The sequence below is a fragment of the Lampetra planeri genome, chromosome 61 (assembly GCF_965212315.1).
Source record: "Lampetra planeri chromosome 61, kcLamPlan1.2.h2, whole genome shotgun sequence".
In the NCBI taxonomy this organism is placed as follows: Eukaryota; Metazoa; Chordata; class Hyperoartia; order Petromyzontiformes; family Petromyzontidae; genus Lampetra; species Lampetra planeri.
The window spans coordinates 2,556,379-2,571,873 of NC_136167.1; the positions used below are offsets into that span (position 1 = coordinate 2,556,379).

The 15,495-nt window shown below is 51.8% G+C and overlaps 1 protein-coding gene across 1 annotated transcript; it reads left to right on the plus strand.

Moving 5' to 3' along the window:
* Positions 1-77: 77 nt before the first annotated feature.
* On the plus strand, positions 78-6,343 carry LOC144736607 (zona pellucida sperm-binding protein 3-like). The gene is made up of 10 exons (XM_078619173.1): positions 78-236; positions 724-935; positions 1,368-1,484; positions 2,056-2,155; positions 2,857-3,034; positions 3,646-3,781; positions 3,880-3,974; positions 4,719-4,813; positions 5,183-5,311; positions 6,166-6,343. Exons 1-10 carry the CDS (start codon positions 182-184, stop codon positions 6,294-6,296), a joined length of 1,248 nt encoding a protein of 415 aa, XP_078475299.1. The 5' UTR covers positions 78-181; the 3' UTR covers positions 6,297-6,343.
* The last annotated feature ends 9,152 nt before the right edge of the window (positions 6,344-15,495 follow it).

Genomic DNA, 15,495 nt, shown 5'->3' on the forward strand with positions numbered 1-15,495 from the left:
CGGCGCACGTGCATGGATAGGAGCTGCACCGCAAATCACGCGGCACGTACGCAGGAGGAGTTCATTGGCTCATTACTGAAACTGAATGAGGCCGCGCGCAGATAAAAGCCCCGAGTCGGGACAGTAGCTGCGTTGGCTCTGCTGGTGCCGTGCTAAGTCTCCGTTTTTTGTTGTCCTTGCGATGGAGATCACGAGGGCTTTGTTTTCGGTCCTGGGGTTGTTATGTCTTGTCTCTGGTGAGTGGAGTTTGGTCGAAAGATTATTTTACAAACGTGTTTATTCGTCGTGTAATGTAACTGCCGTGTTTACTAATGCGAACACCATAATATACACGTACTAACGATGGGTTTGGTAGTGTGGCGTGGTGGTTAATTCACTGTTCTATATACCTGAACACGAATTTGCGTCCTGTAATGTTAACATTGGCGAGATGTGTCTAGACCTGGGGCTTTGCCCTAATTCAGCCCGTACTGATCTGTATGGTCAAACTGACGACCGCAATGTGCGAGACTTGATCCAGTAGCAGATTGCCAAAACGTATTCTTAACCTGTCGTGACGCGTATATACATTCATTGAGGTGCTACTGGGGAATTCGAACTCTCTTGTATTAGCAGCTCCGTGTGGATGATTGACTCGAGGCTCTGAGACTTTCTACGGCTTCACTGACCACCTGTGTCACTGTTTGGGTAACTCTCGCGTCTCCTCCCGTGCTGCACTTCCAGCTGCAGTGGCCACCTCCGCCACGGTGAGTGTGGTGTGTGACGAGGCGACGCTCACGCTGACCGTGAGCAGGGACCTGTTCGGCACGGGTCACCTGGCCCAGGCGAGTGACCTGTCCCTGGGAGTACCAGCCTGCCCCGTCACTGGGAGCGACGCCCTTGCTGGGACGGTGACCTTCCTCTACGCACTGGAAAGCTGTGGCAGCAGCCTCCAGGTAACTGGCTGCTAATGCTGCTGTAACATAATCTGCGCAATCCAACTGCTTTATGTTTTTGTCGAGTATAGGTGCAGAAGTATTACGATTCCGCATTCGAGTCAAGCCAGACTTCTTCAATAACAGCGGGGAGTATCGCTTTGAAATCCCCTTGGTATTTGTAGATCGGTCATTGCATTATTATGTTAAAGTCCGTTCTGGTTGACCAGTCGTACATTAGAGCGTTTTTATTCTTCCATAATACATTGGGAATCTGCGTTTGCCATGGTTTGTGTGGGTGTTTTTTTATGGGTGACATGAGCGAGGTGAATTATTTAAACCAAGGAACAGCTGCATTGGGTCTTTCACCAAGGTGTTTGAGCTTTTTTTTAAAATTATTATTCTGCTAGTATTGCAATGGGTAATAAACCCCACGTCTTCCTCCCTTCTTAGACGAGTGCAGAGCTGCTGTCTTACGAGAACTACCTCTACTACCGCCCCACGTCCAACACGGGCATTATCCGCACAAACTACGTCGCCGTGCCGGTCGTTTGCCGCTATCCCAGGCGAGTTCACCAGCAGTCTCTTGTTGACATTTTCTTAATTTTGAAGTCCAGCTAAACTGTTTACAATTCTACCACTGTCTTTAAAAATTATGTGCCGTTGCGTGTGCTTTAGCTTTGCGAGGCCTGAATTGCAATAAAGCCAATGTCGGTGAGTTAATCCACCGATGGAAAGTCTCCCTGTGCTGTCTGTCGTGGGGGTTTTTAGTGGCAACTTTACTGATGGGTTCACATCAAACGCCTGTCATGGCCTGTCTCAAACATCCAGCCTTGCAGTGTCCACGCCTGAAGTCGTGCATGCATTGCATACTGTGTGAACCACGGTTCCCTTAATTATACTCCATTCCCCCAAGTCGTCTACTTTACTCTTATTTGGTCCTCGTCGGATAAAAGTCTTGCAAGTTGCGATGTTAAATATACTCTAAAAATATCGTTCTGTATCTCTTCGCTTGTCTATTCGTTGTAAGCTGTTAACGACATTGCAATAATAATCTGGTCAAAAATTGGTGCACTTGAGCATCACCCACCTCTGCTCTTTGTAGAGAATGTGTGCCTGATCTCTTCCTGACTGCAGGAAGGGGAACGTGTCCAGCAATGCCATCAAACCCACATGGATCCCCTTCAGCAGCGCCAAGGTTATGCAACAGCAGCTGAGCTTCACGCTGAGGCTCATGACCGGTCAGTGGTGATGTGAGGACGTTGATTGCCTATTATGCACATGGCTACTACCAGGATGGCAATTTAGACTATAACCCCTTCAAGATGTGTGCTTGGTATTGAAGAATAGACCAGATATATGCCCGAGGTCCCTAAACTTTATTTTAGGTTAAAGAATAGGTTTACCCCTTTTTTTCTGGCACCAAAACTGTGGTGTTAAGATGTTAAAACGCCAAACTGAACTTTTTTTTACAAGGAATCGTGTCTGCATTAACCACTAATTGTGGTTAGAATGCAAACAAAACAACTGATAATATATGCATTGTCTTTGAAACTGATTGGTCCACACCAGACGGCTTTCTGTCGAGACGAAATACTCTGCCAGAAAGAAAGCTGTCTCTGGTTTCCACCAAATGAGTTTCAAAGATGATGCATAGATTATCCCTTTTTTATTTGCATTCTGACCACATTTTGTGGTTAATGCAGACATTATTCATTTGTAAAACGTTTCAGTTTGCTGTTTTAGCATCTTAACACCTGTTGCCAGAAAAAAGGGAAACCTATTCTCATTTTGGTACTGACAAAGGAGGTCCCATGATTTATCTTGGTTTCTTCCACAAGCAGTGGCGTGAGCAAGCACTTTCCTGGCTGTGCTTTTAGTCTGCACTCAGCCTTGGCAATTGTGTTTTTGAAGTTGTCTAATTGTGTTTCCTTTTATAAAGACGACTGGAGTGTGGCGCGACCTTCCACCGTATACCAGCTGGGCCAGACTCTGCATGTCGAGGCGAGCGTGCAGACACTGAACCACGTTCCACTCCGGATCTTCGTGGTCAGCTGCTTTGCAACCCCGGTTCCCGACAGAAACTCTCCCCTCAGCTACCAGATAATTTCTAACTCTGGGTGAGATTTCTCTCTTAATCCCACCTAATGAATGTTTATGTTCCTTGTCTTTAAAGGTGGCATTCCACTGCTTGAGTATATAACAGAGCCTGACCTTGGAATGCCGCTGAATCTTGCTCTGATGGTTAAGCCTGACCAGGTGTATGGTTAATGATTTTTACTGGTAGGAACGAAGTGAACCAGCCTACAATAGATTATTCCGTCCGTCCGATGTCCGATTAGGTGTAGCAACATCGCCCCCTACTGCAAACACTTGGCAGGACCCTACAAAAACCTTAACACTCTCTGAGGCTTTCCTGGCTAAACAAGTGTCATAATACATTATGTTTATATTCTTTGGTTATTCGTTCCTACCAGCCCACCCCGCAGGGACCTGTTATCATGTGTCTGTCGGTACATTACTGATGAGAGATGTGGTCAATGTGCGTCATCGGTGACTGATTTGGTTTGCGAGTGTGAGGGGGAGCCCCTTGCCCCTTAAGAGGTGGGCTTGGCGCACCCTCTGTGCCGTATTATACAGTGGAAGAGGAGTACTACATCTCCTAGCGCTGGCTTTCTGCTGGCCTGCCCTATGTAAAGTCACGTGTCGTACATCTACGGTGCCTGTGCAGGTGTCTGGTGGATGGCAAAGTCTCGTATGATGCTCACCTTACGTCTGGGTTCCTGCTCCGGCAAAGTGACAACGTCCTTCGCTTCTTCATCGATTCCTTCCGCTTCCTTGCGACGTTGACCAACAATGGCGATCAGGTGATCTACTGTCATGCAGGCTTCTACAGAAACCACCTTTTTAGCCACGTGGTAGGCAGTGTGGTTGAGTAATAACCATCTTCCTCTTCTCGGTCCAGGTTTTCGTCTTCTGCCAGCTGAAGGTTGCAGATGTTGCTACATCTCCTACGGCTGTCAATAAAGCTTGCACCTACAGCCCCTCGGCTGCATACAGGTTGGTCTGCTTCCTTGCATTGCCCAGCAATTTGTTTTTCAGTGTCTTCCATCCAATAGCTCAATCCATGCCTTGCATGTGGGCTACATATTATTATTACTGTGTGCTTAACTAATATCCCTGAGAGCTGACTGGTTTCTAGCTGCAACTGGTATTACATTTCCTGTGCAGTCCCACGGGTCTTCTCTTGTTTAGATGTATTCAGGTGATTATTGGTCATAGCCTGCACTTGTCTTGAGTTTAGCAACAGGTGTAGCAGCCTGCAATCGACATCTGTCATTCGTTTGAGCTCCTTTTGAAAAATCTCAGCCTCGTAGCGAGAGTTCAAATCTCACTCGTGGCTAATGTCGGGAGCATCAACGGAGCCTCGCCTTTTGTATATTTTTTTTTTTCCTCAAACTGATCACCAGGGCTGGTGTGTAACAACATTGGAAGTGGTCCTGGTCACAGACTTTCCCTTCATGCTACAAATACTTTCAGTACTTTCCTATAAGGCTCGGACTCTACAGGTCGGGTGCCGTCATACAGTTCAACACAATTACGCCCAGAATTGTATTCCTGGCCATTGCTCCCATCGAGTGGTATTGTCGCTATCGGTCTGGTCGACCGTGATGCTGGCCAAATGGTACACCACTGTACGTTGCTTGCCCTGAACGGGTGCTCAATCGGCACTTTTCTCAAATGTGAACGGATACGAGTGAGCATTGCCTGTGTAACTACAGACGACGTTTGTGTGCAATGCAGGTGGGTCTCTGCTGATGGCTCGGACTCGGTGTGCAGCTGCTGCGAGTCCACGTGCCCCAGTGGAAGAAGGCGCAGGGATGTGGCAGCAGTGACTGGTGAGTACAACCGTCGTATTCAGCCATTTAGTCTTGTACAGAAAACCCTTGAATATGAAAGGAGTTACGTTCTTGGAAAGTGTCAGAAAAGCCAAACTGCGACATTCACTATGTAAGCCTTGCCTAAATAATGGTGTTAGGTATGTGCCAAGTAAACTAAATGGAAATAATTTCGATTTAAAGCGTTTGTGACTGCAGGGATCCATATTATTGTTTTTTTTCGGTAAAGACACGTAGAAGGGAAATAAAAAAAAATTAAACACTAAAATTCTCATGACGTTTGGATTGCAACACAAGCAATCATCATCAGTTGTGTATGGGCTTAAGCCTGGGCCTTCGCCACATTACTAATGTGGTCCTCTCACTCAGGACCGTCGTATGCGGTGGAAGATGTGATGCTGGGCCCCATCGTGATTGCCAAGCCCTTCTCAGATGGTGCTGAGCCAAGCAGCCCTGCAAAACCGCAGCAGACACGGGTTTCTACATCTGCATCCAAAGGTAAAGCTACCAGATTCTTTCATGGCACATTTTTTCCAGTCTCTTAAAAGCTATTTCTCATACTTTGATACTGGCAAAAAGGTCCCATGATGCATCTGCTCGCCCAGGGATATAAATGCTCTGATGCATGGATTGTCGTTGTACTGTTTGCCTTTTGACGTTTTCTGGTTTGACTCGGACTAGCCCATGAAGAAGGTTGTCTCTGGTGTAGACCAATCCGTTTCAAAGATGATACCTATACAAAAGGAGCATGTTCACCAAAAGTGCGTGCGGTTAATGCAGACTTAATTTAAAACCAGGACATCCCATGAGGCAATGACGCTTCAAGGTTGACCTCATGGATTGGCAGTCTGTAATACTTAATCTCTATACGGAACTTTTGCAATTTGGGGAGGAAGCAATTTGTTTTTCGAAGTCTGCTTTCTTACTCCTTTTGAAAGGGCCTATGACATCCAACTACAACCCCTTTCCCCAATAAGATGAAAAGGTACAAAACACGGATATTACAGCAGTGCCCTAAAAGGTATGACCAACATATATTGCCATGATCCTCCTTAAATGTGCTTTGGTCGTCAGATGTAAATGTTTAACATCTCAATTTGTTTAACATACCTAATATGATATTTGTGATGGGTTTTTTAATAACATAAGATGTGTGACGTGCTGAAGTAAAGCCATCCACCAGTGTTAAATGGCAAACCTTGGTGAGTGACAAATTTGAACAGTACACCTTTCACACCTTGACCAAATACTTGGATAGGTCAAATGCCCCCACAACCTCCAGCATGTGGAAACCCTTGCTTTACGGCTCTGCAGTTACCCACCAGCCCTTTCTTTCAATTGTTATTTTACAGGTGCTGCTCCCGTCCTTGGTCTGGGAGTGGCTGCGCTGGTGATGGCTGTCGCAGCAAGCGCCACGGTGGCTTTGTTTGTTTCGAAGAGGCGTCACACGACTCCTTCAAAGGGATTGCAAACGAGCTTCTGATCTTCAGTTGCTTTGCTTAAGTTGTGATAAATAAAACTGGTGCATTACTTCTCTTGTGGGGTCTTTGCTTGGCGTTTCGAGCACTTTGTGTAACCACACCATAGCCCAGTTCATGAGGGTGAGCATGGAAACAATTGTGGTCTCCAATTCATGCGTGCCAGGACTAGTAGGATGTACCTAATAATAATGGCAAATGTTTTTTTTTAACCTTCCCAATTGTCCAAACTGGCAGTCATTGTTGTCCATGTACAATGGAGCAGTTGAACAATTTCAAGTAAGAAATCATTCCTATGTGTCACTTTAATCTTCCATAAAAATGGCCCCAGAAGTTTTTAACCGTGGCAGTAATTGGGCATTGTTGGTACATTACAAAGACGGATAATGTGTAACAACCGTGCAAAAAAATAGGCGCATTTAATACTGTACTTGAGCTGGTTGGAGTATTACATGTGGACATTTGCTTCCAGAGTGCCCACAGCCTTAAATAAAAATATTACCGGTAGGAACAATTCCACACTGCCCACCAGGGATTGGTGATCTGTCTTGCATAGCCACGCCCTCGATTTGTATTTCATAGAGCGCTTCGGGCGGGCTTAGTACCACGTGACACGCCGCCCCACGTACCTTGCGCCGCGTGACACAGATCGCACGAATGCGTTATCCAACCAAGTTCCTTCCTGCCCATTCCGAACGAACTTGTTATTACAAATGTTATCAGTTCAGGACAAAGGAACTTTATACCATGACATTTCAGGCGCTAGGTCACGTAGATGTTTCGTATGGTTTTTTTTTTACTTAAAAGGAAGATTCAAATCTCCCCGAAAAAAATATAGTACCGTTTCATGCGTCATGTCGGTTATTATGCAGGATTGAGCAAGTCCAGGAGAAATGGTCTTTACAGGTTGTCAGTCCTTCACACAGTTCGAGGAAGTTGAGGAGAAACGCGAAGGGAGGAGGTCAATGATTTGCAGGCTGTGTTTGAGGCAAACGGTCTCCCTAACAGCCAAGTTTTCCAGGCAGATGGTTTAACACAGGTAGTTGTAGACATGAGACTCTGGGCTATCAGCAAGTGTGGTGGTCATCAGAGGCGTAGCTAAGGGGGGGGGGGGGGGGGGGGCAGGGGGGTACATGTCCCCGGGCGCCAAGGTAAAGGGGCGCCAAAATGAGGCTTGCAACGTTACATTATAACTTATTGCGGCGGGCGCGGCAGCCTGAAACTACTGCACAAATCTACACCTCAACCTAAAAGTTTATATATCCCGCCACACACAGCCTACATGTCATGTAATTACATTTTGGTACGCGCGCCTATTAAGAACTTGCATGGAAGAACGTCCCAAACAACAGACAGGTGCAGTCTTTCAGCCTTGGTCACTGGCCTGTTTTTTGGTGGCAGAAACTACTACTGCCTATTTTTAGTTCTTATTAGTGACACCACGCTCCAAGCGGCTGCAGCAGCCAGAGCAGCCCACGTACGTTCAATTACATCAGCATGGTTTAAACGCCGACTAGCGAACGGAGAGTAAGTGAATCGTTCGTGGCTATTATATTCAACAATCAATAAAGCTGCTTACTGTTTTTGTTGTCTATTTACATCATCGAGTTCAAACTCACGAGCTTTGTTTGAGTTAACAAACGGTTTCAACAAGTGGAGAAAGCCAGAAAAACGAAATTCTCATGAAAACAATCCTAACCACCGCACAGCTTTTACTGCATGTGTAGTGGTGGTATTGACGTGCGCCGACTGTGACAGTGATGGATCACGGGGCGGCGCGGGGTGCGGGGTTGGGCACGCGTTGTGGGCGTGGTGTGGACGCGCGCGCCGGGAGTGACAGATGACGGGGCGGCGCGGCGTGGGTGGTGAGGCACGATGAGATGTGGGAAAAGAGGATCGTAGCCAGCGCCCAGCGATTGGTCGAATAAGTGGGTGCTCGCAGCGACGTCCGCAGGTGGGGTATAAAGGGGGACGCGCGAGAGCACTCGGGGAGAGTTACCCAGTTGAAGACCCGAAGACGGAGCTGAAGACCTAGTGCCCCGAGACCCCTAGTCCCGCCGTCCTTGTGGGGACCGGGGCCCTGTGTGGCTCGGAGGCGAGGCTGTGGGACCCGGGGTCCGACGCCCCCGTGGGTCGGGCTGGGGACCCACAGTCGAGACGGATACCCCGGGCAGGGATTGGTTGTCACCCGAGATACTAAGTGGGTGTTTGTCACCCGAGATACTAAGTGGGTGTTTGTCACCCGAGATACAAAGTAGGTGTTAGTCACCTGTGAACGAGTTTGATAAAATAAAGAGTGTGTTACCCGTGAAGTCGTCTCCCGCCGAGTTACTACATTACAACTGGCGTCAGAAGTAAACCTGTCTTCAAGAAGTATGGACACGAGGAAGACTACCCGTACCCACGAGCGAGGTCGGGACGACGACGGCGTACCGGGGACACCGACCTCGGGAGTAGAGGACGAGGAGTTGCCGCCGATGCAGCACTTCGCGGTGATGGCCGACGCTCCGCTTGCCTCCGACACCAGCCTCCAGGACGCGCACTCCCGGTTGGCGGAGTTGCTACTCGCCGCCGCCGCTGTCTTGGCCGACATCTCCGTTCCGGCGAGCGGAAAAACGGCTGCGGGGGTCGTGGAGGAAGCGACGTTGGAGGATTCCCGCCAAAAGGCGCTTCGCGCCAAAAGTCTGGAAGTTGCCGCCGTTTTTGGGGGGCCGCCACCGATTGGCGGGAAAGACGGACGCCACGTGGCCGGACACCTCCGCGCAGCGCAGCCCACGTCATCAGCGCGCGCCGGAGCCCTCCATTTTGCGCCTGACAACCGAGCCGACATTTTACACAACTACAGCGGAGCGCGGGAAAATCTCTCCGACGTCGACGACGATCGGGTCCTCCAGCAAAGATTGCCCGCGCTGTCGGCGTTCAAGGCGGATGGGGGCGACTGGGGAGCCTTCCAACGAAGGTTCCTCGCTCATCAGGAGATGTCGGGGTGGTCCGACACCACTGCCCTGCGTGCGTTGCCAGCGATGCTTGACGACGACGCGCTTGCAGCCTTCACATCTGCTGCAAGGTCGTCCCGCTCTACGCTCCAGGCCGCACTACACCTGATGGCGAAGGTGTTCGGGCCGCCCTCCACGTGTCGCCACCAGTTCTACGATCGGCGGAAGGTGGCTGGAGAAACGACGCTCGCCTATCGCACGGCACTACTCGCCTTGGCGGACGCAGCTTTTCCCCGCATGGATAAGGAGGGGAAGGACGCCATGGTGACGGAGCAGCTGCTGGTGTTGGCCCACGAGTTGGGGGTCCCCATCAACGTGGCGGACGAGATGGATATCTGCTCCCTGGCGATCGCCACGAGCATCCACGCGTACGAGGTCCTCAAACGCAAGCCGGGGGTCGTCTGCAAATGGGCGGGGAACGCGGCACTGGCCGCCACGATCGCCGAACCTCAGCCAGCTGGGGTGCAGGAGCAGGCCTTCGCTGCATCGCGTCTGGGGGAGTGGAGAACGGGAGGTCGTTCGCCCACACGTTCGCCCCGCAAGCTGGAGCAACCGAAACCTACGACGTCCGTCGTCTGCTACAACTGCGGCCTTCGGGGTCACGTCGCAGCCGGGTGCCGGGCCCCGCGTCAGCGCGCCACAGGACCACGTCGGGACGACGACCAGGGCCACAAGTCATCCCAACAAAACCCGGCAAGTCGCGGCACCTCACACGTTCGGTCCACAAACACGGCACATTCGGGTCGTCGCTTCGCGGTGGGGGGTTCGCGGCTGGGTGCCGGGGGTTCATTTCGGCGAGGGGGGTCCGTACGCGGCCCGCAAGCAGTCGAGTGGTCCGAATTGGCCCACAGGATCGTGGCTGCGTCGGCCGGGTCGTCCGTGGTAACGGGGTTCATTGACGGGGTTGAGGTCCGGGTGCTTGTTGACACGGGTGCGTCGGCCACCATCATCTCGGACCTTATTTATAACATTCTTCCCGTCCAAAGTAGACCCCTTCTGCCAGTAGACGTGCCATTTTATGCGGCGAATGGGGGATCCCTGGGGATCATCGGCCAGATTCGGGCGACTATTTGCATTGGTGACATCAAATTGGCGGGCCCTATTTTTGTATCATCATCGCTGGCCGTTCCCTGTTTGCTAGGTACGGACTTTTTGTCCAAAATGCCCATCAAAATTCTTATAGATCAGGCCTGCATAGAGCTTCCGTCAGGTCGGCGGGTTGCGTTCTTGTCGAGCCCTACCAAAATGCGCACGGTTTGTGCGACGGTGCAGGCGCTGGCGACTCACACTGTACGGGTGCCCCCGGGATCGCAAATGTTAGTACCCCTTCGGTTCAGGAAGCCACTCGAGGTGGGTGTGGAGGCACAGGGGGTGCTGTTGGGGCCGTCTAACAGAGCCAGTAGGGGCCTCGACTTAGCGGTTGCTCAAACCATGGTGAGAGGGGACAGTGAGCCGTTCGTAATGGTCCTGAATACGGGGTCGCGGCCGGCCGTAATTGCGCAGGGAACGGTGCTGGCTCACGCCGCGCTGCTACCCGTTGAGGAACGGCTCGTGGCTCAAGCAGATTTCACTGTTAAGTCGCATCCTCCAAGTGATGAGGGGACTGAGTGGTTGGACTCGTTGTGTGCCGGTTCTGCTAACTTGTCCGCGGTGCAATTGGGAGCATTGAGGGGTTTGATAATCGAGTTTGCTGACGTGTTCAGCAAACATAAGTACGATATCGGCTGCACTGACCTGTTGCGCCACCACATAGCTACAGGGGACGCGGCCCCTATTCGTCAGAATCCCTTCCGGCTCAGCCCAGCCGAGAAGGAACATGTGCAATCGGCGGTTAATGATATGTTGGCGGCCGATATCATTTCGCCCTCTTCTAGTCCGTGGGGTGCTCCTATTGTCCTAGTAAAGAAACAGGACGGGTCCTTGCGGTTTTGTGTCGATTTCCGCCGCTTAAACAAAATCTCGATGGCGGATGCGTATCCGCTCCCCAGGATGGATGAGTCGCTGGATGCCTTGGCGGGAGCGCAGTTTTTTTCCACACTCGATCTGCTTTCTGGATTTTGGCAATTGCCACTCGATAACGAGTCTAAACCTAAAACTGCTTTCCGGACACCTGGGGGCCTATTTGAATTCAACCGTTTGCCCATGGGCTTACATTCCGCTCCCGCCACGTTCCAGAGACTCATGGAATTGGTTTTGTCGGGCCTCCAATGGGATACCTGTTTGATTTATCTCGACGATATCATCGTCTTTAGTCGGACTTTCGAGGAGCACCTCCAGCGACTGAGAGCGGTGTTCCTCAGGATGCGTTCCGCTAAGCTTAAATTTAAACCGGCTAAATGTTTTCTGCTTCGGGAATCGGTCAGGTATTTGGGCCATATCGTGAGTCGTTCAGGGATCTCGACGGACCCTGCTAAGACGCATTGCGTCAGCTCATGGCCAACGCCAACCTCGGTCACGGAGGTTCGTAGTTTCATTGGTTTCGCCTCCTATTACCGTCGTTTTGTCAAGCAATTTGCCACCATAGCCAGGCCCCTGCATGCTTTGACGGCTAAGGGTGTGAGGTTTCACTGGGGGGCGGAAGAGGAGGCTGCGTTCTGCTCCCTCCGTGACGCCTTGGTGCAGGCTCCCCCCTTGTGTTACCCCGATTTCACACAACCGTTTTTGCTTGACACAGACGCCAGCAATACGGGTATCGGGGGGGTGCTCTCACAGGTGGTCGGGGGGGTGGAACGGGTGGTCGCCTACGGTAGTAGAGTTCTTTCCCCCGCCGAACAACGCTATTGCGTAACTCGTCGTGAATTGTTAGCCATTGTGTTTTTTACACAGCAATTCCGGCCGTATCTTTACGGCCGTCATTTTACGGTCCGTACGGACCATGCGGCTCTACAATACGCTATGCGCGTGGCACAGCCATCGGGCCAATTGTCCCGATGGTTGGAGGTCCTTCAAGACTACCAATTCACGACGATTTACCGCAAGGGGTTGCGACACTCAAATGCGGACGCCTTGTCGCGGTTGCCTCCGTGCACGGACTGCACATGTTTGTTGGGATCGGCGCGGTGCAAACCCCCGGTTGCCGGCACCCCGGGAGTTGCGCTCGCCGCCACTGACACCCCGGGAGAGGACGCCCCCACGGGGAGGGATTCGCTGTTGTCGTTGCCCCTCATTGAGTGGGGCCGCCTCCAGATGTCCGACAGCTCCCTACTTACGCTACGTCGGAAAGTTGGCGCTCCCGAGGTAGGGGAGGCGCGGGTCGGTTCCTGGGTGTGCAGACAGGGCCTTTTGATGAAGTGGGACAACATGTCCCGGCGTCACGTGCTCGTTGTGCCTGTTGCTATGCGGGGTAGGGTTGTTCTGGCAGCTCATGAACGGCTCATGCATCTGGGTTTTCACAAAACGCTCGCCCTAATCCAGCGAGACTATTATTGGCCGGGGATGGGTAACGACGTGGCGAATATTCTTAAGGGATGCGTAGGGTGCGCCAAAAGGAAACCGCCACCATTGGCAGCTAATTCACCGCTGCAATCCATTCAGGTTTCGCGCATAAACGAATTGGTAGCGTTGGACATCTTGGGGCCCTTTCCGGCTACACCAAGGGGAAATAGGTTCCTGCTGGTTGGCGTGGAATACTTCACCCGATGGCCTATGGCATGGCCGCTCGCCAACCAGTCGGCTGCGGCGGTGGCGGACGCCTTTGTCCAGGGTTATGTTTTGGACAAGGGCGCCCCCGAACGCTTGCTGACGGATCAAGGAAAGAATTTTTCGAGCGTTTTGTTGCGCGAGGTGTGCGACCTGTTGGGTACAAAGAAAGTGCGTACTTCCCCCTACCACCCACAGACTGACGGGATGGTTGAGCGTCTGAACAGGACGATTACGTCTATGTTGTGCCAACAGGTCTGCGACGATCAGGTTGATTGGGACTTACAGGTGCCGGGGGGTACTCGCGGCCTATCGAATGGCCCCTCATGCGGCGACGGGGTTTTCCCCATTTTTTCTTATGTATGGGCGGGAGGCCGATCCGGCCATGGACGTCCAACTGGGGATTTCCCAGCCACGTGCAAAATCTAAATTGGCAGACCACATCAAATTTAATATCGCCAAATTGACTGAAGCGCGGGAGGCGGCAAGGTTGAATTCGCGGTCGCGGCAAATTGCGAACGAGAAATTGCATGAGCGGAGGGTGCATACGCATGATTGGAAACCAGGCGATAAGGCCTGGCTGCATTGTCCACATGCACCGTTGGCTACGTCCCCCAAGTTGTTGAGACCTTGGAGGGGACCGGTGGAAATTGTGCGGGTTGCACGACCCCAGAGTATACAGATTAAATGGGGGGAAACGCCGTTGGTACGTGCACCCCTCCCGACTGAAGCCCTATGCGGCACCGTGTGACCCCGTTCTGTGCCGTGACGACCGGGCGTGTGATGTGACTGTCGACTCGGGGAGGGAGGTGTCGCAGGCTGATCCTCACGTGTCTCCACCTGACCCACCCCCAGGTGCCTCGGGCTTGACGGCTGCTGACCGTCGAGAGCCTGAACCCCGGGGCACGCACGGGTCCTCGATGCCTGGCCGATGTCTTCCTGAACCGCCGGCACCACCGGACATTCAACCGCGTCTGGTGCCGTACGACGGACCGGCAAGGCGGACTCGGGCTAGGGCTCAACAATTTTCATGAAGACGTTTTTTTCTCTACACCGAGCTCGCCCGGTGTTCCCCTCTGCCGGGGTAATGTCCCGTTGTAGGGACGCTCGGAAAAAGAAGGGGACACTGCACGAGTCGAAAGAAAAAAAAAATTTTTTCCATTTATTTTCCTTTTTGCATACACATTGCTATTGTCACTCGCCGGTTTGTATATATTGTTCTATTGTCGCGGTGGCACTGGTTGATGGTTGCGGATGGTAGTGTTCGCGTCGTGTTGTTACGTTAGTTGTTCTTGTTGTTGTGTTGTGTTACGGGGCACACAGGGCGGTTTGTATATTTTTATAGCAGCCGGGTCGGCTGCGAGCTATGTGGTAGGGGGTGATGTAGTGGTGGTATTGACGTGCGCCGACTGTGACAGTGATGGATCACGGGGCGGCGCGGGGTGCGGGGTTGGGCACGCGTTGTGGGCGTGGTGTGGACGCGCGCGCCGGGAGTGACAGATGACGGGGCGGCGCGGCGTGGGTGGTGAGGCACGATGAGATGTGGGAAAAGAGGATCGTAGCCAGCGCCCAGCGATTGGTCGAATAAGTGGGTGCTCGCAGCGACGTCCGCAGGTGGGGTATAAAGGGGGACGCGCGAGAGCACTCGGGGAGAGTTACCCAGTTGAAGACCCGAAGACGGAGCTGAAGACCTAGTGCCCCGAGACCCCTAGTCCCGCCGTCCTTGTGGGGACCGGGGCCCTGTGTGGCTCGGAGGCGAGGCTGTGGGACCCGGGGTCCGAAGCCCCCGTGGGTCCGGCTGGGGACCCACAGTCGAGACGGATACCCCGGGCAGGGAGTGTCCCGAGTAGCTCAGTGGCGTTAGTCGCCGAGTAGCTAAGTGGATGTTGGTCATCCGAGTAGCTCAGTGGCGTTAGTCGCCGAGTAGCTAAGTGGGTGGTTGTCACCCGAGATACTAAGTGGATGTTGGTCATCCGAGTAGCTCAGTGGGCGTTAGTCGCCAAGTAGCTAAGTGGGTGGTTGTCACGCGAGATACTAAGTGGGTGTTTGTCACCCGAGATACTAAGTGGGTGTTTGTCACCCGAGATACAAAGTAGGTGTTAGTCACCTGTGAACGAGTTTGATAAAATAAAGAGTGTGTTACCCGTGAAGTCGTCTCCCGCCGAGTTACTACATTACACATGGAAGGAAGCCGAACGAAGGATAATTGATGGTACTGGAATTGACGCAGTAGTTCAAGCTCAGATTCATTTGGAAAAACAACGTTGGTGAGATATATTGCAAAAAATACTCACCTGTATTAAGTTTCTGGTTTCACAAAATTTGGCACTACGTGGCCATGAGAAAAATTTTAATGCAGATGAGGATAACGATTTTGGAAAAATTATCGCGCTGATCAAATTCGTTGCGCAGTATGACCCATTGTTAGCAAAACACGTACAGCACGCAGGAGAAAATCCGGGATCAGTTTCTTATTTGTCACCCGAAATCCAGAATGAATTTATCCACATAATTGCGTCGACTGTAAAGAACCAATTGTTGAGTGATATCAGGAAGCATGTTCCTTCGG